The sequence below is a fragment of the Strix uralensis genome, chromosome 2 (assembly GCF_047716275.1).
Source record: "Strix uralensis isolate ZFMK-TIS-50842 chromosome 2, bStrUra1, whole genome shotgun sequence".
Classification (NCBI taxonomy): Eukaryota; Metazoa; Chordata; class Aves; order Strigiformes; family Strigidae; genus Strix; species Strix uralensis.
Genome location: NC_133973.1, coordinates 34394358 through 34418475, shown reverse-complemented (window position 1 = coordinate 34418475; position 24118 = coordinate 34394358). Strand labels below are relative to the sequence as shown.

The window sequence follows — 24118 nt, the reverse complement described above, 5'->3', positions numbered from 1 at the left end:
GTGATGTTAAGGGTTCAGGTCAGCCAGGTCCCTCTGCATGCACTCCTTGAAAAAGGCTCTGAAATCCCTTTCTATATAGCTCTGGATTATGTAATAAGAGTTTTGGAGATTTAAAGTGTGAGCCAAGCTGCAGCCTGCATTGCCGAGCATCCTCCAGGGCTTGTAAACACAGCTCCCACTTCCTCTGTCATTACCACTGACTCATGCAGGATGGCTGACATGGGACCCATCTCTGACTTCATGCAATAGGAGAAAGAGCATTCACTGGCCACCAAGTGCCTAGAAATGTGTGATTAGTTGACTCGCTCATCATCTTTGCCATAGACCAAAGGCCAGCAACAAACCTGTCATATAATTACCATCACACAGAGCTCACATTTTCCAATTTCCTGCTTGTTGGGGAGACAGAAGAATCTTAAACTCATTAGGCAAGTGTTGCACTTTCTTTGGCCCAAACTTTAAGTCTTTTGCCCAGGAGACACAAAATAGTCAGGGAGACTGTCAGATTTATTTTTCTCCAGTCCCCAATGGCTAAAGTCCCTGGCTTCATCAGCTATGGCTTATTCTAGTCGGTAGCCTTGCTGCTGGTTGGCCTAATGAGCATACCTCCAGGCACAGGTATTGCTCTCTGGCTACTTATGGTTTTTATAATAGAAATCGCATGACATGGAAATGCCAGCATTATATAGAAACGGAGTTTTGAATTTCAGCCCTACATTGTTAACAGCGATGTGATGGTAATGCACAAGGGTCTCAAACAAAATCAAAGCCCAATATAACAAGGTCTCTCCTGTATATATTTTGAGAGATTCTGTTTTGTACAGTTGCAGACTAACAAACTAGTTGTGTGGTACAAAGCCAACAAAAAAAATATTTATGAATAACTGTGGTACAGCACAAATGCAGACAAGATTCTGTGTTGCACTTCTTGGAGGGGAAAGTTAGTCCTCAGGCCTTGGAAGAAGAAGCTCCAGGGCAGTATTTCACTGGGTGGCCACTGACTCATGGGGAGATGAGGTCTTCCTCTTCTCCCCTTTCCTGCCTGCCCTGGAAACCTGTCTGGGTTGCCCAGACTCTGGGCAACTCTGTGACTACTGCAGTCCCACCAGCCTCAGGATGCAGGAGCATCATCTGCGATGCCTCTACTGGAGAAGACTTCCCCAACCATGCATGGAGCAGGGTGCAGCTACCCCCCTCTGGCAGCACACAGTCACTTGCTGGAGTGGAAGTATGTTTACTTGAGGATATGTCTGCATGGGTTCACACAGAGAGTGTATGGGTGTCCAGATGCCAGCTCTGGCTGTAGGAAAGCATGGGTGCAGTGCTGAGGTTGAGACCAATATGCCCTAAGCAGTGACTAGAAGTGGTTTACATCCAGGCAGCACAGAGCTCAGGGAAGCTGTGCTGATCTGTAGCCACTCTGTAGCCTGATGTATGCAACCTTCTCGTAGGAAGCCCAAACTGAGAGCTCACCCTCTGCCTTCACTGCAAAACCTTCACTTCTCTCTCGCCAGCGTGGAGAGCTTCAGGCCCTTGTTCTTATTTTCCATCTCACAGAGAACTTGCATCTGCAGCAGCAGGCTTTTCATTATACCCAGCAGAAACCCTTAGAGCTGCAGGTATGAGAGATCAAACCCCTAGTATTAAGTAGTCCATTTGGAAAATACTTTACAGTCAAAGGCAGCCCAAGTGTGCAACCCTGAAGTGAGTTCCTTCACCTCCTCACTTTATAGTTATCAGTGTTATCTTTATTTGCAGTTGGTTGGGTCAGACCTGCTATAACGGGAAACGTCACAAAGACAAGCAGAAGGAAACCGATAAAAATAGAAGATATGAGCAATCAGAAGCAAGCAGAACATTCTTTACAACCGATAACTGGAATTATCTTATATAATATTTCTATGGCATCCTGTTTCATTTTTACACGTTGTTATCACTATGCCAAACTCACTCCCTAATCTCCTTATCCAGCTGGAGCCATCAGCATGTGAAACCTCCATGAAGCCTTTCTCAAGAAATTGCTCAAGGGACCAGCAGAAATGTGATTGCTTCTCAGAGGAGGCTGTGAAAGGTCACGCTGCCTTTCACCAGTGAGGTGGGCAGGAGGCTGCTCCCTGAGACCGGACCAGTCTGCGCAGCTGTCTTCATGGACGTGTTCAAGCAGAGAAACGGTCCCAGTCAACTGCCTTCAAATGACAAGAAGCAAAGGCCCATACCATACTGAAATATCCAAGCACAGTACTTAATTCTTAGTAGTTCTAGGGCAGGGCTTGAAAGGAGAGTTGTTTCTAAAGCAAGCTTTCAACTGTACCCACAAGTGTCCTTGAGATCAAAGGAAAGATGTATATAAATATTGGTGGAAAATGCATGGATGCTAAATCCAGAAGTGAACATTATGACCATCTGATCCGATTTAGCAGAAGAAAGGCCAAAGACTCTAAAGCAATACTTTCTCCAGGCAGGCCTAGAACTTCTGTTTGGGCTACAGAGCATTATTTTCAGAGGCACACTCAGGCTCACCAAAATAATTGCTCTGCTCAGTCCACAAAATCCACACACTGAACCAGGGGCCACTGATCTTCCAAGACTAAGAGCCAAGCAAAATAAAACGTGACAACATAATGTGAGAGCACTTGCTCTAAAAAATGCTTAATTCAGCATTGGTCTGATGAGTGTGATAGTTTTACAACAGGTACACCACACAACCCAAAACACAGTTGACCTTTGAAGAAATACAATGTTTGATTTTGACCAATGTCCAGTAAATGGATTTTCAGTATATGATAATTCTGATTTTGTTTCTAGATGCAGTAGCTGTCATACTTTTTTCTACAAGAAAAGCATAGCTCATTTCCCAGCTGTGAGCATTCATTCTAATTTAATTCTGAGGATCAGGGGATTGATCGCCGGCTGCAGTTCAGCACAGCACACTGACCTGCTGGGGAGGCAATGCTTGTTTGGCACAGCCTCTCAGCAGTCTCTGTTCTGCCTCCCCCACTGCAATATTCACCCTTCTCCAGGTTTCCCTCCAAACCACAATCTCTGGCCTTCGGACCTTCCTCCCCAGCCTCCTCCATGAGTCCGCAGGTCCTCGCTGGGCAGAAAGGAGCATAACCCCTCTGCCTCAGCTGAAGGGAGCCCTATCAGTGGAGGATCTAACCCATTGTTCCCAAAGCCTGAGCTCCGATTTCCTTTTTCCTTGTGACCTCCAGCTTCAAGTGGCAGGGTAATTTGTCAGGGGAACAGTTGATTCAGCAGCTGTTCTGGTTCACTGTTGTGCTCATAAGCCTCAAGCCTGTGGTCTTTATTCAGACCCATGGCAACAGCAGGCTTAGGGACCTCCAATCTGATGGGGCTTTTTGCCCTGGCAATATTTTCCCAAGCCTTTATTATTAGCTTCCCACCTAACAATACAAAACGAATCTGGGAAAAGAGTGCAAACAATAATCTCATACCAACTCTGCACCTGCAGGCAAGATCCCTTCTCTGGGCTGCTCAAACCAAGCTCACCCCACAGGTGACTCTGCAGCTTCACCCCCAGCAGTCTAGCTACTGATGTCTCAGGGATGGATATGACCCTGAGCTGCATGCAGAGAGCAGAGGACTAAAACTTCAAATCCTCCCATACTTTTATTTATTTTTCACCTTAATATGCAAGAGTTATGGTGCAGGAATAGAAAAACCAGCACACTTACCAGTCAGGCACCCTCTGCCAGCCAAGGAGCCACTGATATTTACCCTCAGGCAGCCTGTGGCAGGACTGACACCTAAAATTAACCCTCTGCTGTGCTTCTATTTATTTCCTCCTCTTTAAAAAAAGTGAGATATCTCTCTGTAACAGCAACAGCCCAATAGTCTTTCCATCCAAATCCTGACCTTGAGAAAGGGATTGTAACAGAATAAAATACAATTTGAATAAAAGCAAGAAGATGAGGATCATACTGGTTTGTGCTAATCCAAATTCCTGATGGTGTTAGCTAGCTCACTGCAGAATACAGGCAATAGAGACAGGGTCTTCTTTATTTACAAGAAATTATTTAATCCAACACATGCACTTTAAACAGTCTCTTCTGGATTTCTTTACATGCATGTTGCTCCTTATTTCTGTTCATAGAAGTCACTGAAATGCAGAAATTGCCAGGCCCTTGGAAGCTACCACCAGGTATCTCAAGGGCAGACTACCCCGGCTCAGATTTCTGACCTATTTTTCTCTCATTTCCCACATCCCTCCAGGGTAACATGACTTTGTCCACCCTGTCTATGTGGGGCAGCTCTTCTCCCTGGAGACCCCTCTGGCTAGGCTTGGGCAGGAGTAGAGGTAATGATAATGTCTCTACTGATGGCAGTGCTGTCATTGACAGCAGTGGGAACGGGATCTTGCCCTGATTTGGATTCATCAGGGTCAAAGAAAAGGGCATCACCCTATAGTATAGGGCATCACCACATTCCAGCATGTGGCTTGTGAGGGAAATGATCTGGTCTGGTCTGAAGAACAGTGTTATATGATGTAAACTGTTACCCTGTGATCTGGTAGTGTGAAAAAATGAGCAAAACTATGGTGTGTGTTTGGCATTTTGTGGCACAGCATGTGGAGGCCAAGGCATAACTACAGTAACAGCAGAGGCAATTGCTGATCAAGTTAACTGGCAATGAATCCATCCAGTAGTGGCTCACAGGGGCCGGCAGTCATGCCAAAACCCCAGTTCTGCTTCCCAGCTCTCCCACTAAGACACCCAGGACCTGGGGTACCAGGGGCATCACAGCCACACTGATGGCACCAGCTTTTCCTTCCTTCCTTCCTTCCTTCCTTCCTTCCTTCCTTCCTTCCTTCCTTCCTTCCTTCCTTCCTTCCTTCCTTCCTTCCTTCCTTCCTTCCTTCCTTCCTTCCTTCCTTCCTTCCTTCCTTCCTTCCTTCCTTCCTTCCTTCCTTCCTTCCTTCCTTCCTTCCTTCCTTCCTCCCTCCCTCCCTCCCTCCCTCCCTCCCTCCCTCCCTTTCTCCCTCCCTTCCTTCCTCTCTCCCTTCCTTCCTCCCTTCCTCCAGCTCCAGGCAGCTTTCCCCTTCCTTTCTGAACTTCCTTCAGTGGAAAACGACACAGGAGGTGCATTACCCTGCATCCAGGTTCTCCTTTTTATTTATCCACTGAAGCAGCTGGCACTTTTGGGAATCTGCAGAGAATTAAGTAGTCTGTAAAATTTTAGAAAAGGAGAAAAGGGATGTTGCAACCTGATGTGTTTATCAGAAGTGTTTGTGGTTTTATTCCACATTACAGTTTCCATTCAACAAGGAGGGCAAGCCTGCACCTACTGCAGGGACCAGACCAGTGTGTACCAGTTGGTGGCCAGCTGCATGGGTGCATGCTCCTGGCCTGCTCTGAGGAAACACATTAAACCCCAGTGCAGATGGTTCAGGCTAACACATTTTATCTAGAAATCTTTAGGGGAGGGGGAAGAGGAAACAGGCAATTACAGTGACAGGGACAACATGGGGCAACCTGTCAAACTGCCTGGCCCACTGCCATCGTATGTGGCCATAACCAGGTGCCTCCCTAGATCACAGCCCTACACAAATACTTCTCCTCTGCTGGCACCTCCTTCTTCCATTTTTGGGACATTATGGGCAGATCCCAGACAGCTGTTCCCAGCTGCCCAGCCTATGGTTTTAGAAATGTCCAACTCAAGGTCAATGTCTGAGAAGCTTATCACAGCGATGGTTCAGAAGTAACACTCTGAAGGTAACCGCCCTGCCACAGCTGCATCTCTGCCAGTGGCTGCAGTCACAGGGCAGCAAACACGATTTCTCTTCCAGTGTTGTTAGGCTTCTCTGTGCCTTCTTCCACCTACTCTGATGGCTGACTGCAATCAGGAGTGAAACATGGGAGAAAAGAAGGTCCTTGTGAAGTTTCATAGACATTTTCAGCACTCATCATAGATTATGCCAGTCTTCAGTGTCCCACTGCACTTGGTTTTCCCACTCCAGCTTGCCTTCTTCTGTGGGGAGGGCACCACTCATCCTCTGGTGTCACCAGCAACCAGCAGCCGCTGCTGCAGGCTGGCTCAGGTTGTCCCAGGATGATGTTGTCCCCGGCGAGAGCTCCTTAATGTGTAGCCTGTGGTGGAAACAGGATGTGAAGCACAGGATGGGAGTGGCAATTGCTTTTATTGCTGTCCTGAAGGTGATATACTACTCAAATCATATTACCATGTGCTTGGACAGAAGTCAAAAACGTGAACCTCGGACCACAATAAATGTGGATCTTTTTTGCTTCACAGGTACAATTAAAGGGCAATATCCAGAATTTTACTGTCAGTAGGTGAGTCACAAGCGGCAAAACCTGGTGTGGCTCTGAGACAACCAACTCCTGAAGCAGTTACATCTGGGCACAGCCTGCACGTGAAATGAATCAAGTGATGAAGCACGGATGAGTCTGCAGTGCTTGGCAATGTCTGTCTGAAGTGCATTCTGCTGCGAGAAGACAGATCCCAGTGACGCTGGCTGCTACAGCTGCCTCCTGGTGATGTGGTGTAGCAGCAGCACTCAGTGTTAGAAAATTAGATTTCCTGGCAAAGGGAGAGTCTGATAATGGGAGAGCAGCAGAAGCTGTGAAGGTCTGCTACACTGGAGTACTGAGATAGCTAAATGCATTTAGAAGGATCAGCCAATAAATGTTGGAAAAGCTAGAAAAAAGGAAGAAAGAAACAAAGAGCCTAACCTTAACTGCCTGAGACTTTTGTCACTCATAATACAATGTCTAATATCATCATTTTTGCCATCTGACTCACACTGCGTATCTCACAGAAGGCAGAAGCTCTTTTCTTTCATCTGATGTATTTAATGCGCAAGTAGCTATTCAGGGTTCATCCTTATTGCTGAGGAGTATTGGGAATATCTAAAGATCCTGTAGGAAAAAACAGTTAAGAAGGAGAAAGCCATGTGACTGCAGTGCAATGCATGGGCATGTAGCAGAGACTTCTGAGCAGATGTGCCAGCACCATGCTGTTTCCACTTAGTCCCAGTGTACAATCAGGGCTGCGAAAGTGTTTTGCAAAACTAGTCAAGGATTCAGGCGAGCTTTTTCTCACACCTACACCTGAGCACGGAGAGAGAGAAACAGGTCAGCAGATAACAAGGACTAGCCCAAGGCCTGTTATTGCAACAGCAAAATGAAAGCTCTGGCTCATTTTCAGCCACAGAAACTTGGGCAATGCAATTCATGACATGGTCTGACCTGCGCGAGAGGCGATGTGTGCTGCCTTGCACTGGGGCCATTACCTGCAGCCCTCACCCTCAGCCTCTGCAAGTGAGTGCCCCTTCCCAGTCTCTTCTAGGAAGCCAAGATGACTCAGCCAGCACCGAGAGGAAGCTGGAAGAAGGACATGGCAGATTATCACTCTGCCCAACCAGGGTCCTAGGAAGGGGTTTTCTACATAAAATAGCTCAGTGCTCTGACAAATCTTCCCCAGCTCTTGCCTAACTCTGCAAACTCAACATATTTCTCCTTCAGCCATGGATCCTCCAGTTCCCCACAGAGCAGGTCTCCTGTCAGTGCTGCAGCAGCGTGCCAGCCTCCTGGGCATTGTGCCCCTGCCTCATGGGCAAGCCAGGCCTGCTTCAGAGACACCCTGGGGCTCTCCAGCCAACAGCAACCCCCAGCAGGATTGCTGAGGAAGGGGCACCCCTCAGCATCCCTGTCTTGGGGATGGTTCATTCCTGGAGAAAATGCCCGTCAGAGCATGACCTAGATTTTTTTTTGAGGAAGTCACAGGGCTTAGTGTGCAAGGAACCACATGGGGTTTGGCTGTTTAGTACCCAACTGTCCCCGATGACCAGTGTGGTCTGTTTGCAGGACTCAGCCACGTGAACAACGCTCTGTCACTCATTTTAGATCCAGACATTCCTTCATCCCACTTCCTCCAAGGCAGGCAGGTTGCCCTGGCTCAACAGGAAATATCACTTGAAGACATGATCCACCTTATATCCCATGGGGGTGAGGGCATGGAAAACAAGCCAGCACACTGCAGAGGAAAGTGTGCATGGGAAATGCTTCAAGTCTGAAGCTCATCTGGGCTTGTCCAGGCACTTCAATAGCACAATAAATCTTCTGTTCCTGGCTCATTCCAACCCACCGGATTTTAAAGACATGTCTGCCTGTCTTGTTCATGTCCTTCATGTGATTGCAGGTGTCCTTGGTCCTGGAAGAGGGGAAGCATAGAGATTAGTTCAATTTCCAACAGCTCCTAAAACACCTCCAGGGCTTTGATTCTCACTATAGAGTTGGCAACACTCTAAAATCCAACATTTGTGGAAAAAAAATGACTAAAATAGCCTTGCTGATGTGTATTGTTTCCTTATGTTACCTTTTTTTAAAAAATGAGACTTCAGTAATAAGAGAATCAGATCCTCAGCTGATGTGCCTTGGCCTATCTCCTATAAAGCTGATAGAAACTTCTCAGCTTATTCTGGGGTCCATAAGCCTTCATTGAAAGACTGTCAGAATTACTTCTTCTGGCCCTGCTGTTATGTTCATGCTCCAAACCTGTTCCCTCATCCTTCATTCCTTTTTAAAAAAAAGGTGCCACCTGGCGCCTGCACAGACTTCCAGGGCTGTGGGTGGAGGAAGGAGGCTGTCACCCTTAAGCAGGTGCTGGGTGCTTGTTCCTGGTCAAGGGACGTGGTTGAGGCTGCATGCCTCTCTCCATCCACACTGCAATGGGATCCAGTCCTGTGACACACTCCCATAATTTCTGCCCTTCCTCTCACCTGGACATGTACGTTACCCCAGCTCCTTCGTTCTCGTTATTGGGAATCATATCTGGATGCTTCCTCTGGGTGAATGGGATCCTTGTTGCCCTGCCTTGGGAAGCACGAATCCTGCATCTTTTGCCTTGGTATGACTGAGGGGGGAGTCCATCTTGCAGCACTTTTACTATCATCAGGTTAGAGGCTGACACTAATCACAGTCATTAGAAAGCAAGCTCCTCTTGAGGGCTGCCCCTCCCCATTGAGTAGGAAAGCTCCCCATAGAGTCCCAGACAGTGAAGGAAATCCTACCTTTGGTGTATGCTTGAGCCTGTGTTGTGCAGGTGATCAGATGGCCATCATCACCAAGGGGTTTGTTGTAAGTGTTGATCCTTTTACATTTCCATTTGATTTTGTTTCCAAGAAAAAAAAATACCATCAAATCTAGGGAAGAGGTATGAAAACAGGTGAGTGTTCCATCTCCACACTCCAAATAGGTGGGGATAGGAGCTGCAAAGGAGCTATACTTGATGGGGCAAAAGGACAAGGTATGAGGCTCACCTTTCCCTAGCCCTGACCACACTTCCTCCGAAACTGGAAACAAGACAGCAACTTCAGTCTAGTGCTGGGTCTAACCTGACAAGCCCTGCAGAGAAGCTGGCTAATTAGCCATGCTGTAGGGCCACGCTGACCCAGCTACGCTGCTCCCTGGCCCTCTCCAGCATCTCCATCTGGCTCAGCGCTGTGTCCTGCCGCTCATTCACAGCCAGCCTGGGTCTCTGGCTCTGCCTGGTGCAAGGCCAGACAGACAGGCCTGCTGGCATTTTGTGCCGCCTTCTGGATTTTGGCTCTTAGAGGGATGGGGACTTTAAACCAGTAATACTCTTAGCACCACGTTTTTCTCCGAAAGCTGGGGGCTAGCTGTAAAACAGCTCTGGCAGTCTGGCAGCAGTGGGGGTTATACATGAATGAATGGGGGAAGGCACATGAGGGAGTTTACCAAACCTCTCTTTCCCCATCATCCTTTCTGCCTGGGAGTCCTCAGGTTTCCTTTCCTCCGATCAGTAGCTCCCTGCTGATTTTCTTCCTTTTTCTGCGTTTGTTAGCCAAAGGTGTAGCTTGCCTAACAAGCTGCTGATACTTTCAAAGCACTGCGTGTTATCCAGCAAAGATCAGACCTGTGAAAAAATTAGTAGTTTGAACTGAGTCCCACAGCAAGATTTATGAATCTGTCTGGCCACAATTTAATAGCAATAGCTGCTGTCGCTTCCCGAAGGCAGACATACCCTGCTGATGTGGGGCCCTGCTTACCCTCGCCTTTAACAGTCCCCCTCCCTCCTGCTTTCCACGGAAGGAAAACTAGCTGGCTTTAGCCTGAGTTCTCCTCCTCCCTCAGCTGCCTTCAGTTGTTCTGGTTGCACAAAGTAATCCCACGCCAGCAGTCATCTGTGGCCCCCATGGCAAAGTATGAGTTAAATTAGAGATGTTGCAAGTCGCAGCTGGTGTTATGTGTTGGTCTTGAAAGGGGACTTGGCTGTGAAGAGGTATAACTTGTGCTATTTTGCCATGAAGAGGGTGTATGAATGGAATAAAACACCCATGCCCAGCTGGCAGGACAGGATATAAGAGGTTGGGGCAGGAGGACGCAAGAGGAAAGATAACAAGGTTGCTTCATCCAGCATCCTCTTTCCTATTCCTGGCTACTTTCTTTCCCCATCCTTTCACCACAAGGGTAAAGCAGGATGAGCAGGGATGTAGGTGTGCACTGAACAAGGAGGGACAACTGCATAGCCTGTTTCCCCTGGCGTGACGGGGTGGCATCAGCCAAAAACATCTGGGGGGCACTAGGACACTGATATTTTCTTTCCCACTTCTGAGAGTAGCTGACTTTAAAAATGACAGAGCTATGATACCAGAAATCACCTCAGGCCCACAACCTACTCTTACACAGGCTCTGTCCAGTGGCCAGCACCCTCCCAAAGCAGCCTTTACGGTTTATTTTGCCCAGTATTGAGACAACTGAGTCCTCATCCATGTTATTCTCATCCCCTACATGATAAGGGAACACATACGGCCACTTGCCTGGAGCCCCCATGTAGTAGGAGCCTCATAGGCCCATAGTATCCTGTTACCACATTGCTTTGCTGACACTCCCTTATGCATAATGTGCCTGTGATTACTTGCTAGAGGCAAGAAGCAGAGGCCACTCCTCTCCTATGCTCCTTAAATAGTTAAAAGCATTGGTCAGCTGGGAGCAAGCCTGACAGCTGAAAGAGGTGCTGCTCCCAGGACAGAGCCAGGTCTGCATGTAAGTAAGCTGTTTGATAGGTACAATATTTCATAGCTTTGTTATGCTGCCTGGGGTGTCTGCAACTTCCTCTGCATAGTGATAAGTAGGCACTGGTTTAAATGTTCATTTCAATTTTTCCATTATTTTGAATATATTTACTGGATCTTTTTTTTTTCTTAAAGTGTTGTTCTCTGAAAATCAGCTCTGTTTAACATTCAAGCTACCAGTAATTTAAAAAAAAATTAGCTAGATATGACATTATACATGTAGCTCTGTGGGTGTTTTTATATTTTAGCATGTGAGTGTAGGGAGAGGAGAAGTTTATACACACATATCTCCGTGCATGGATTTATGCCTACTTACGAGACGGACAATAGTGATGTGTATCTCTAGTTGATGTGTGTGGGACACACCTTTGCACACACAGAGAAAATGGTCAAAATGGAAAAACAATCGTTAGGTTGTGGAAAAGCAGTGGAGAGGGGAGTTGGTAGAAAGGGGATGAGTCCCATCCTGGAAAAAAAGGCTGATTTCTAACCTGTGTATCTAATATGATGATGAGGAAAAAGTAGCGATACAGATGTTGGAAGCCTGGAGGAGTGCTGATATGGCATCCCAGTATCTTTCCAGCATTGTCTAGGGGGGGTGTGGTGTGTGAGTGTGCATGTATACACAGGCCTTATTTGTACAAAGCCATCTGAAGACTGTTTTCTCTCTCCTAGAGGCCTGGTGTGGCACAACGGCAGCCACTAATCCTTCCCCTAGCTGTCACTAAAGGCAGATGCTACCCTAGACTTCTTTCTCATTTTGGAGTGAATACTCAGTTTCTGCCTTTCAGTGGTGTTGCACTTGTGCTTGGCCCCCACAGCCTGCTGGTTAAAAATCCTCAGTGTGCTGTGTGCCAGGCCTGAGGAAAATTAGGCAGCCATTAAAGTTAACGGGCAATACTCTGCCTTTTCGGCTTGTTATGTCATTTGCATCAAGCCTTTTAGTACTGTTTTCTGGGGATTGGTACCTGTTGTGTTGTTTTTCTGTTTTATTTTGTATGGGAGGGAAAATTGTTAGAAAAGCATAAATGCATATTCTCCCCTCGCCGCCCCCCTCCCCCCCCATGTTTTCTGTACAGGCAAGATGTTAATGTAGTGAAGTGGCACATGGCTCAGCGATACCCACACTTGCAGATATTTTAAGTGCCAGTCCAACATTTAACTAGTTTCACTGTTCCAGAACAGAAAATACTGTATTCCTTAGAAAGCAGTGTCTGAGGAACTGCTCATCAAAACACTGTGCTTTTGTTTTCAATTTTAAAAACCCAACAATTTGTACACATCACTAAAGGACCAGCCCCACTCCAGTGGTGGCAAGAATTGGAGAGCCCATGCCAAGAAATTCCAAGGGGCAGCATGGAGCTGTGGCTCCCAACCTGAGATCATCTTCCTGAACGTGAGAGGGATGGTCCATCTAGCCACTGTCCTATCTCCAGGGGTCTGGAGAAGAGCTTGAGGTGACCCATAAAGCAATACAATGAGTGCAGAAGAAGCCCCTCGACAAAATGCAGGCAGTGGTAGGCACTGGAAATAATAAACACGGGTAAAAGCATTCAAAGCTTAGCCTCACTTTTATATGATAGCAAATGAGCATAGTTGCGGCAACTGGGTACAGGATAGTCTAGGGGTGGGCAGAGGGTGGGTTGTCTGGGTTTTCTTGCAGTGAGATTGCAGAAAGTTAGGAACTCCATCTATCAAGAAGACTAAGGACCACTGGTGTATCTCCGAACTTTGGTCCTCTGCAATGTGTTGTAGCTCCTCATAGCATTAGCCACAAAACCCAGGGCAGCCAGTATAGCAGAATAGGCTGGAGAGGCAGAGAAGGGAAATGTGGGTTTGGGGAACAAGAGAGAAAATCTTGTTCTAAGGAAGTCAATTTACTTTCAGTTATTCTTTTTCAGAATAAAACTTTCACCTAGTATTCAGCCAAAGTATAGATCACTTTTTTCAGGTTGTGCCCTCTGAAAGGGGAACACCAAGACAGATTTCACTTCTGCTGAGTACTGTGATCACTGATTTTTACTGCAGACAAGTAGATGTAGCCAGACTGGGCTGGGGCGGAGAGAAGAGGAGTTTTGTAATCTACAGGCAGTTTACTTGTATCTGGCTTGGAATCTGGAAGGAATCTTGCCTTTCTGTTTTTCTCTATAGACCAAAAAATCCTGGTTAGCGAAAACCTATACTCTACCTGAACCATGTGGTCCCATACACCCACTGTTGATGCAATTAATTACATTTCCTGGTGTATCTCCAGCTCCTGTGCTGCAGTTGTAAATCTCCTCACACCTCTGTGAGTGTATCCCATGTAAGCTCTACACTCAACTCACGCAGCCGCCCGTTGTGGTTATTTGGCTATTAATAGATTCCAGGCAGACCAGTCACAACCCAGCCAGCAGGGTAAACACATTCATTAAAAGGTAATAGTTGCAAGAAGGAGGAAACCTAACCAGGAATAGCTAACCTTAATCATCCAGGATGTTCAGGCAATTTCAGACACCCAATCGGCACTTCAGTGGTCCAGTGATGGTCTCATCCTAGCTGGACCAGAGAGGAAATGCCCGACTTCCCTGAGTCAGGAGTAGTGAGCATCCCAGTGTGAGGCATGAGGAGGGAAGATAGAACATCTCCTGCCACCAGTGCCTGCAGCAGGATGAGAAAGGGAAGAAGGCTGCCAGCCAGGGATGCTGGGAGCTCTGATCTGAGGTTCAGGCCACTATCTTTTCCAAGGGTAACCCTTATTTTAATACTACTAAATGTCTCTGGGGTGACTGGAAGGCAGAGCTGCTCTGAGGGACCTTTCTCTAGGCTCCATCAGAAATTTTTCAGTGTTTTTTATTCTGTTATTCATACCTAGCTCTTTAAATGGTTTCTTGTATGAGATTTAAAGGGAGAGATCAAATCCTCAGGTATTTTAAATCACCAGAGCTCTTGTTGCAATATGTGGGACTGCAGCCTCAGTTTGTACAGACCTTTTGCAATGGGAGAGCTACACAGGTTAATCAGCACTGGTTGAAAAGCAAGGAAAACTGCAACAGGGAAAGTGAATGACTTTAAATTAGCAAAAGTTGCATGTTTGGTATGAAACTCTTGGCTTCTATGTACAGCTGGGCAAGACCTTATAGGCAGATTTGCACAAAGCTTTTCTAAGATTATCACACACTTCCCAAAGAAGGGGATTTCGGAGAACCAAAAATTATACATAGATTTGTATCAAAATTGGAAAATCATTGCTGTCAAAAGAAAAAGCTTTTTTTTTTTTGGATGTGGGATTGGGAGATGGAGTCAAAACTTTTTATCTTGAGATTTTTCAGAATGGAAGGATTTAATGGTTTGCTTAGTGGCAATGATTTAAGTTTCTCTTGTGCTAAAAATGACTTTGGAAAAAGCTCATAGAGGAAGAGAAGACAACCTCAAAAAACATAATTTGGCAGAAGATAATTTCTCTCTCAAGTTTCTTTCTCAGCAAGATAACAAACTTACATCAGTTTGGGTTCATTTAGTTCCTTCCCACAGCTCTTTTTCAATTCAGCAGGTTTTACTGTGGATGATTTAGTGTGAACGGCCCTTCCACTCAGGAGCCAGGGCTATAATACCATTACTGTTCTCCTCTCCCCTTAGCAGTGTTATTGTTTGAATTATACTGGTACCTAAGAATGAGTAATCCTGTTTCCATTGAGATAGTCGCTGGAATTGGCAGCATTACTCCTGTGTCCTGATTTTGATGCTACGTCACCAGCAAAACAAAGTCAGCCTAAGGGAGTAGTATGTGCCCATGCATGTACATGCACGTCGTTCATGCAGAGAGCAACAGCTTTTGATTCTCTGAATTCTTGTGCTAACTTGCCACCAACTTTCACCATGGCTCCCTGCATGCAAGACGTGCAGCTAGGGGATAGCTGAGTGCAGTTAGCTACACAGCAGAGGAGAGGAAACGGTGTGAAGGACCTGAGCTAGAAGACACGAAAGGGCAGGTGTGCATTAACTAGCTAAGCTGGTTCTTTTGTTTTGCTTAGCTTTTGCAGACAGAGTGGAAGCATAAGATGGCTTTCAGCAACCACACAAACAGCAGTTCAGTCTTGCCGAATTTACTCCACATGTTTGTGGAACAGAAGAAGAACCTTCGGTTCAATAATTTCAGCAACCCAGCCTTGGAGATGCAGGAGGAGATAATGGCCTCGTTTTATATCCTCATCATCGTTGGTTTTTTTGGCTTTCTTCTCTTTGTCATGATGCTCAGCAATATTGTTTCCAGCAAGCCTGAAAACTACATTGACTATCTCTATTCTGGGAAGCTTAACCCTCAGAGAAGCAAGGTGGAGCTTCCAGGAAAGGAGAGCAAAGACACTTTTTTAATTATCAACAGCACCGCCTTACTGGAACTGCAAAGGCAGGATGGCAAAAGCAACCCTGGATCTGAGGTGCCAAGCACAGACACGGTCCTGAGGAATGTATGAAAATGGTTTCTTTTTATTATCATTCTGTTGTGCATATGGAGCCTAAACAGGGATATTTTTCATTCATGAAAGCAAGAAATGAGGAGCTGTGCCTGGACAAATGCAGACTGGTCTTGTGCAAGCTTCCCACATGCAGCTGTGAAGGTACCCGAGTGCAACCTGTGTTATTTCAGCCCCAGGCCGTTGGAGAAGAGGCTGGAAATCATGTCCTTGCTGGCCTAGCTCTTTTATGGCTGTTCTATCATATGTTTTTGTGGCTTGCCTCTTGGGAGAATGGAAGGCCTTCCTTTGCATGCTGTTGCTTCAAGCAGGGCCAGTACGTTTCCAGCTGGGGCACTGTTGGTGTGCCTGTTTGCTGTTATTATTTATTCATTTACTTATTTGGGGGGTTGGAGCTACCAGTGAGCCCATTGGGTGCACACTCTGAAAGCAGAAACAGCCACTACAGCCTCTGTGTTCACCCTCACCGCTATGCTGGTCATACAGAGGTGGAGGCAAGCTGACCCATGCCCAGCCCTTCTGGAAGGTTATTTCAAGCGTCTGGAGGCACATGTCAGACTTGGACTTGTTTGCTCGCTTGGCAGGCTTGGTCTGCAGTGGGTTTTTGACAGTGGTCATGCATTTCTCAGCAGCTCGCTTCCTGCATGTCAGCCCTTTACCAAAGTCCAGGACAATGAGGAGGGCCAAGACATCCTGACATCTCTTCAGGTTCCCTCCCAGGGCCCACCTGGACAACATTGGGGCTGACAAGCCACAGCTGTAGCCCCCAGGGTTGTGCCACCATTGAGTCGATAATCCCCAACAAATTCCCTCAGTATTTACTGCTAACCCCCTCATCATGAAAACCCACCGAGCCCTCAGCTGCTGCTGCTTCCTCGAGTGGTAGACAGTAAGCAGAGGGGTGCAGTGGTAGTTTTAGGGTGTCTTCTGCAGGCCACCAAGCCTCAGCAGACACAAGAAGGAGGGGTTTTCCCATCACATGGCTCAGGGGTGTTCAAACCATGTTCTGTAGAGCCCTGGCATACAAGGGTCCAGGATGGGCAACTGTGGAGAGGCAAACGTTGGCAGTGGGCTTCAGCTTGCTATACTTGGTCCACGCATTCATTGGAAAAAGCTCTGGAGCCTGCAAATCAAAATGGTTGGAAACTGGTGGTGCAGATACTCCAAGATCTTTAAGACATTTTGTTACTGAAGCAAAATCCTATGAAATCCTATCAAATTGTATGCCTGTGGGATGGGTCTTGCTGGTTCCACTCAGCCTCCTTTATGTTGCTTTGTATGTTTGCTTTTTGTTACTGTTAGGAAAAAAGTTCTCCATAATTTTATACCCTAGAAAACATTATTTCCTAACTTTTCTTAAACAGCTTTTTACTCTATCTGTAGCTTCAGGTTTTGATACTGTGATTTCTTTCTTTTTCTTTTGTTTTTATGTATCCTTTTCTGCCATGATATAGTAGTATTATTGTGGGATTTTGCCAGTTTGGTCCAAGCCAACTGCCTGGAAATGATTTACTTCATGTGGGTCGTATCCTGGGAGTTTCCAGAGCCTGAGCTTGTAAGACATATTCCAAGGCTGATACTTCCAGCTGATAGCCAAGATGAAATCCACACCACTCTCTTGGCTTTCCACACTTCTTCTTTGAATTCCAGAGATTCAGTTTTCCAACACAGACATGTCCTTTTTTGGACAGGTGCATATTCCCCAGACACTGTCTCCAGCAGAGGCCAATTAGGCAGTTGAGTTAGTTTTGGACTCCATTGCCTTTGGCTTCGTTACCATGTCTGGTTTAATAACTACGCGGTTTGAGCCAGGATCCACTGTTTATGCTCACTGCTCCTGACTGCACTCAGTAGCCATGCTCCCGTTGCTTCAGCTCAGCTATTCAGATCTGAAAAATGAGAGGTGTTTTGAAGGTAGATAAAACATTTGCAGTTCCAGGTTTGTTCCTTCTGCCCAGCATGGGTGTTTTCCAGAAGGTGGCGAGTATCACTGACCATTTTGGAAAAGGATCAATTTCTGCCCAGTGCCAGCATTGACAAGAGACTTTAGTCTGACTTCTAGCAGTAGTGACAATTGCTCCTGCTTTGTAGACCCAGTTTATCATTTTTTCCAGTCATGCAAATGTGTCAGGAAGCAGAGTCAAATTCCTCTTTCTATCATGAGTGTTAGATACAGGTTTCAGACATCCATCACCCATGCTAGGTTCTGTGCAGTGAAATTTCACCTCCTGCAGCAGTGGCTGCTGCTTTTCTGGATGGGCTGATGCAAGGGAAGCACCAGGCTGGAGGGTGAAGTCCACAGCCATGGGAAGTGCTCTTTGCCTCTCTGCAAACCAAGCTTCTGAAAACTAATTCACTGCTGATGTATGACAGAAGTCTACTGATTATCCCCTTTGGTGTCCCCTTGGGGACGAGCCCATTACTGCTCACACCCTTACAGGTAATGAGCTCTTGCTAGCAGTCTGGGGTGGGGATGAGGTGAGCCCTCCCTCTCCCTGTGTTCACTCTGCAGCAGGGGCTCTACATCCTGTATTGAGAGCTAAAATCAGACCTCACCCACTCAGGTAATGGAGCTAATGGCTCTGTCCCCTTCCCAGACCCAGGCACACCCCTCAGCTCTATGCCAACCCCTTGGCCTTGAAGCTTTCCCTTATGTTTTTCCTTCCCCACCTCAGGGACACGCATATGTGTCTACATACACTTTCAACCACATCTGATAAAAAGCTTGAACTCCTAAAGATATCCCATTCATACAGAATCCAGGCAATAGATGGCCAAGTATTTCTACCTGAAATAGTGGCCGTGGTTAGGCAGAAGCTGTGACTGTGATGCTACCAAGGGAATGGCTGATACGCTCAACCTTGGCAGAGAGTCTGTAATGCTGGAAACCAAATTTCATCAGTTTTCACAAGGTGGTGTTTGGGGGAAATTGCCAGCAGTTGTACTAGCTCTGTTCTGAGAAGTTTAGGGCTCTTACTTTACATATTGGCTTAATTTATTTTCTGAAGTTTCCACCTTTTTCTGTTTCCATCCTGAGGCCATCTTTGATTTTGGTGAGTGCTTCTCTTATTGGTTCCATCGTGGATCAAGAACTAAAATTACACACTTTTGGAAAGTCTCATTTGACACCAGAAATACTACTTTAGCATGGGACTTCAGCTAGTGTTCAGGACTTCATCAGACAGCTAGGAGGGAAAATAGATTATTTAAATTGAGTATGCTATTTGTTAGAAAAAGAATCCTAATTTTTCTCACTCCATATAAGACTGGAAGAGAACCAAATTCCCTGTAGAATAATGTTTTCAAGTGTTGGTTTTGGAAAAAGAAATAATTCAAACTTACAAAAAATTTTATTTAGATAAAAATAAAATGTTAAATTTCAAAATTAGCAACTTAATTTTGCCTGCTACATGTAATATAATACAGCAGTAAAAGCATCCACTGTTTGCCTAACATCATGCATACTGTTTATGTGTATTTCATTATGTTCTGTATTTCATTATGGTTTTATCTGGCATTTTGAAATAAAAGGTTTGTGATGATTTTTAGCTTGCATATAGAATGTGGTGACTGGTAACCTAATAACATAATTACTACTGAAATGGGTAATTGGTATGTAACTGATAATTGGTATCCTAATTGCCTCATTAATAGGGACTTTGTTCATGGTAATTGGTAAATTTGTTATTTAGCTAAAAGTGGTTCAATGAAATTTGGTGAAGCACCATAAAAGTGCATGGGGGGAGTGTGTGTGTCACTGCTCAGCCCCCTCTTGTGTACCCAGGCAGTGATGGAGGAGCTGGCAGCAGGCCTGGGCTAGTCCTCCCACCTCCTTCCCAGGGGGAACAGGAGGCCACTGAGCCTGGGCATCCCTGTGAAACGCTCTCTGTGCTACTGAGCCGACCCTCCCACATCCACAGACACCCCGGGGGGCAGGTACCACCCACAGCCAGTGCCCTACATGTGGGGTGCTGCGTTGCAATGGCTGAGTGCACTGGGGGTGGTGGAGAAAGACAGGTGGTCCCAACGCTGATGCCCAAACCCCAACCTTCAGGGCACTACCTTACTGCCAGGGGCAGGTCTTGCTGGTAGGTCAGCAGGGCAAGAGCAGGAGACTCCAGTGCAATGACTGAAGGGTAAGAGTGATCAGAAGTGCCTTCTCCCAGATCCCAAACGCACTTGTGGGGCAGGGGCTATGCCCAGAAATTTTGCACTGTGTGGCCTTGATAGGGAATCTCAGAAGTCTAAAATTACAAAGGTTGGAAAGGTCCCTGCCCCGATGTGCTCACTGGTTATGTAGACATGTGGTGGGAGGGAAAAGAGGCAAAAAGTAACACAGTAGCCTAACAGTAGCACAGGAAATAAAATACATATTTTTGCATCTCAGCCCACTGCCTTATGTCTGCTGCTCAAGTTTTTTAAATGATGTTGAGATGCTGGGACCATGAATAATTGTTTTTAAAGCAGGTTAACAGGTGGGTTTATGTCCTATATATATGGGACAGAGGATAATACATTTCTCAAATAGTTACTCTGAAAAGGCTATGAAAGCAGTCCATCCCTCCCATCTCTCTACATATCAGCTGCATTATCATTGGTATTTTCATAATCAGTTAGTCTCAGACCAGTTCATGGGGGTTTAAGGAGGCAGGGCCATCCAGAGACGCAGGCATGGTGATGCTACCCGACAGCATAAGAGCATCACCATGCCCTTCTGGGACAGCACCACAATACAGTAACACAGACCTTGCCTGTGCCTAAGGCCTCGCAAGCAGAAAGGATGGTTTGCACCTCCTTCATCCACTTTGCAAAGTCCCTGCATCGGCACATGAAAGCACAGACAAGTGCTCAGCCTATAGCACCAGGCTGTCTTTGTCACTTTGCATTTGCCTTGATGTTGCAAAACCACAAAAGCCTGGAGTGGTAGAGCAACGGTTTCACGTCTGTTCACTATAGGGGGTCCAAACTGATGAACATCAAGACTAATTTTCCTGGGCAGCCCCAGTGGTACCTACATGGGTGGGCCAGTTCAGAGGACTGTGCTTTTGAAGTGCATCTCCTGACTGCTGCTGCTGTGCTTTGGGTTGCCTCATGGAGCAGTCTGAGAGCACACAAATGGGATGGGCACCACAGCTTTCAGCCTGTGGGCAGCTTGTGGGGGATGGCAGCACAGAGCTGCTGCTCGCCACTGGTGACAGGGGCAGGTCTGAGAGGGACAAAGAGGCAGTGTTAGAGCCATCCTTAGCCTGGCACAGCCAGGAGGCCTCAGGGACAAGCCTGGAGAGGCAGGAGAGAATGGGGAAGGAGAGGGGAAGCCCTACCTCACTTCTGTAGCCAGGGACACCTGCCTTGTTTCCTACTGGTGTACCACGGTTATTCCCCTGCCTTGTTTCCTACTGGCGTCCATTCACAATCAGAAGGTAGCTTGAAAGCAAGAGTACCAAAAGCAACATGCTCTTTTTGTGTCTATCATCTCCATCTCATGCACGATTAAGTAAATCTTCTCTGGAGAGCAGACAAGGAAAAAACACCTTCAATTTAGGTAACAGGAAATATGATTTGCAGTTCCAGTGGGTGTCATGGGTGGGATGCTTGTCACAGGCACCTCTTGATAGTTCTTTCGACACTTTACATCCAGTTCTTGAACAGTGAGGTCTCTAAATCAGCATTTTGGGGGACCTCAGGCCCTAATCAGGCCCTAATCAGGCCTCTAAACCCGAACTTTTCAAAACTAATAAGCACCCAATAACTCCAGTAGGACTACTCATGTCAGTATACCACTATGCTCCTGGTATACATTTATTAAGGACAAAAGCTAACACTAAAAGAGAAAGGTATACCACGCTGTGAAATGGTAATGGAGATGAGTCAATATTATTTCATGTTGTATTCTCATATGAATAGGCACTGCATATTCAAGGATTTTTTTTCGTCTGTGTACAGTCTGAATCTGCCATAATTTTGCAACTGGCTAACAAACCACATAGGCTTCATTCTGGGGATATACCCTTCTTATATCAAATTTTCAGACTTCTGTTCTCCATGTGATGCTGCTAAGATGATGTGCCCCATCACTCATCTGCCTCAGCAAGGAGAGCATCCAGACAGCTGAGTTAGACCCCGCTGGCCATGTTAATTTTCAGACATTTTTTGACTTCAGAGTTTCCCACTGCGTTAGGGGGAAGGAAAACTGTTCCAGAGGGGATGACACAGACCATGGGATATCTCAGTTTCAGAGGTGGTCAAGGAAATGTGTGCTGTCATCAAAGACTGACACATCTGTGCTGTTCAGCTCCATCTGGCAGGCTGACGATGCTGCCAGCATTCACTCCCAGCCTTGTAGGTACAGCTAAGTGTGAGCAGTTTAACAGTCTTGTACTAACAAGCTTGTTCCTGCAGTAAAATTCTGCATGTGCATCTGCAGGGAGAAGGAGGGACAGCTAAAAAAACCAGATGGGTCACAATAATCTTCATTTTCTGCTGCTCCACAGCCTTCCCCAGCTGAACACTTGCTGCCGTCAGTTTGCCTGTGCACACATGCACATGCGCACACGTGCGCGCGCGCGCACACACACACACACACACGCACACACACATCTTCCCCTGGCTGTTCCAATCTCCCTGGGCTGGCTGCAGCCCTTACTTTGCCACATGCTCCTGTGCCCCTGTTTGATGTGCCATGACAGCAGGATCGTACCTGTCCAGCCTTCTGCTCTGACCTTCATTTCAGCCTGTTTGTTCATATAAGACCACACGAGAAATTTTCTTTTTCCCCCATAATCCCTTCTGTTTCTCTGAAGGTGTTGCTCACCCTTGGAGGGGGTGATGGTGTTGGTGTTGGGCTCAATGCAGGTCCCTCAGGGGTTTGTCAGTAGGACCAGCACAAAATGGAGAAGTGGGTGAACAAAGTGGGAACCTAAGAGCACTCTAGAAACCAAATTATTCCTAAAAATAACTCACTCCGAAGCGATGTCTGAGGCATCACTTATTTCTTCCCCCTCCAAGGCCTGGAACTGGGCAGGCTTAGCATGATGGACCTCGCACAGGCTGCTGTGCTGCGTAAGGGTCCAGAGATCATCCTTCCCCCCATAACAAGACAACCAGGGTTCAGCCCCCTCCTCCACCTGGGGGGATTTCAAGGCCACATCTTCCATGAGGCAAAGCTTGGCAGGGAGAGAGGGAATGGTTTCTAACACTGGTTTCAAAGCTCAGGCATTGGCTCACTCTCCATGCTGACTCTGGACAGCTCTTTCCTCCACATCTCCATCCCCCTGGACCCCTTTCAGTGGTGCCTGGCTGGCCCACAGATGTACACAGGGCCTAAGCACCCACCCAGTGCTGTGAGAGAAGGAACCACGATGTTCAAGATGAGCAACACCCTGATGCCAGAAGCTGCTAGTTGCACAGCTGCAGCCTTCACAGCCTGATGGGACCATTGTTTTCCAAGATACCTTTTGATCAGCCACCTGAAGCCCCTGCTGATGCTGTTTTGGTTGGGTGACACCAGGGCAACAGGTGCATTGTGAGCTCTGTGAGCATCCTTCATGAGCCCTGAGACACCAGCATGCAGAGCTTCACAAATCTGCTCCTCAGGCACGTAATTCACAGGGGCTGCTGTGATCCTGCTTCAAAGAGGCAGTGCCTGCAGTATTTAAGAGCTCTGAGTATACTGCAGCTTAATGTTTTCAACACCCTTTTTGTAGGGGAAACAGATATTCCAGAAAGTCTTATAACAGGAGAAAAAATACCCAAGGAGGCCAAACCACACTGGCTGGTATGGACGCTTGTTCATGCTGGCGACCGCCAAGGGCGGGTGCCCTGGAGGTACTACAAACTGCTATTAAGAAGTGATCTGCCCATCCAGTAGCAGAATGGTATCTTTCAGGAGTTGTGTGAATCTCTGACCATGTCCTGTGGGAAGTGGGTAATTGTAACGAGGGATAAAAATGCAGCTGATGTGTGTTGGGGGAAAAGGTGGCAAGGAGCCAGAGATGGGAACTCTGCCACCAGTTCCACCAGAAATCTACATGTCCATCATTGAGTGTTGCCATAAAGTTGCTAGAGCCGATGACCATGAGCTCCTTGTTGTGCCTTCGCCTTAGAACTATCTCTATCCTATGGACATTGCCTGGTCTTCTTTGAAATAGTTTATTATAAACAGAAAGGACTTTGCCCTGAGGTCTATTGAGAGGACCCACTCCTCTAGGTATATCCTCTTCAGTGACTCGTTTGTTAAAGGAATAGAGAAGATGACCCCAAACAAATGGAAGGTAGTGATTAACAGAGTGAAGAGATTGGAGAACTACTACCTTGACACACCTTCTTAAATGGTTCTTCCTGCAGTCAGGCTTCAAATGTGATTTGATTGGTGTCGAATGAGTTACCCTGCTCCAGCCCTGCTGAGCCCTTTCCTTCAAACAGTGTAAACCAAAAACCCCACAGGTTAATAGCATTAATAAAAGAGATAACTTTAAATCCAAATGTTTCACTTTAGGTGTATTCCATGACTAGGTTCATATGCGCTGTGCTTGCACTGGGAAGGGACAGTTAATTTGCCTTATCACGAAAATGGGCCAAAGTGTGCCTAAGA

General features: G+C 46.6%; 2 protein-coding genes and 1 long non-coding RNA gene across 3 annotated transcripts; 2 read left to right on the top strand and 1 right to left on the bottom strand.

Moving 5' to 3' along the window:
* Positions 1–7462: 7462 nt before the first annotated feature.
* On the bottom strand, positions 7463–9908 carry LOC141939135 (uncharacterized). Its single transcript, XR_012627480.1, has 3 exons — positions 9738–9908; positions 9050–9181; positions 7463–8190 (listed from the first exon to the last, which is right to left on the bottom strand). It is a non-coding gene; the product is annotated as an uncharacterized LOC141939135 (long non-coding RNA).
* Positions 9909–15114: 5206 nt separating this feature from the next.
* Positions 15115–15528, top strand: SMIM34 (small integral membrane protein 34). The gene has a single exon (XM_074860766.1). The coding sequence runs from the start codon at positions 15115–15117 to the stop codon at positions 15526–15528; it is 414 nt and encodes a 137-aa protein (XP_074716867.1).
* A 7564-nt stretch (positions 15529–23092) lies between these two features.
* Positions 23093–23855, top strand: C2H21orf140 (chromosome 2 C21orf140 homolog). Its single transcript, XM_074860897.1, is given in 2 exon segments — positions 23093–23479; positions 23511–23855. Coding segments are annotated over 2 exon segments (732 nt in total).
* The last annotated feature ends 263 nt before the right edge of the window (positions 23856–24118 follow it).

Excerpts from the sequence above, each read along its gene's own strand:
- SMIM34 (XM_074860766.1), top strand. The coding sequence starts at position 15,115 with ATGGCTTTCAGCAACCACACAAACAGCAGTTCAGTCTTGCCGAATTTA.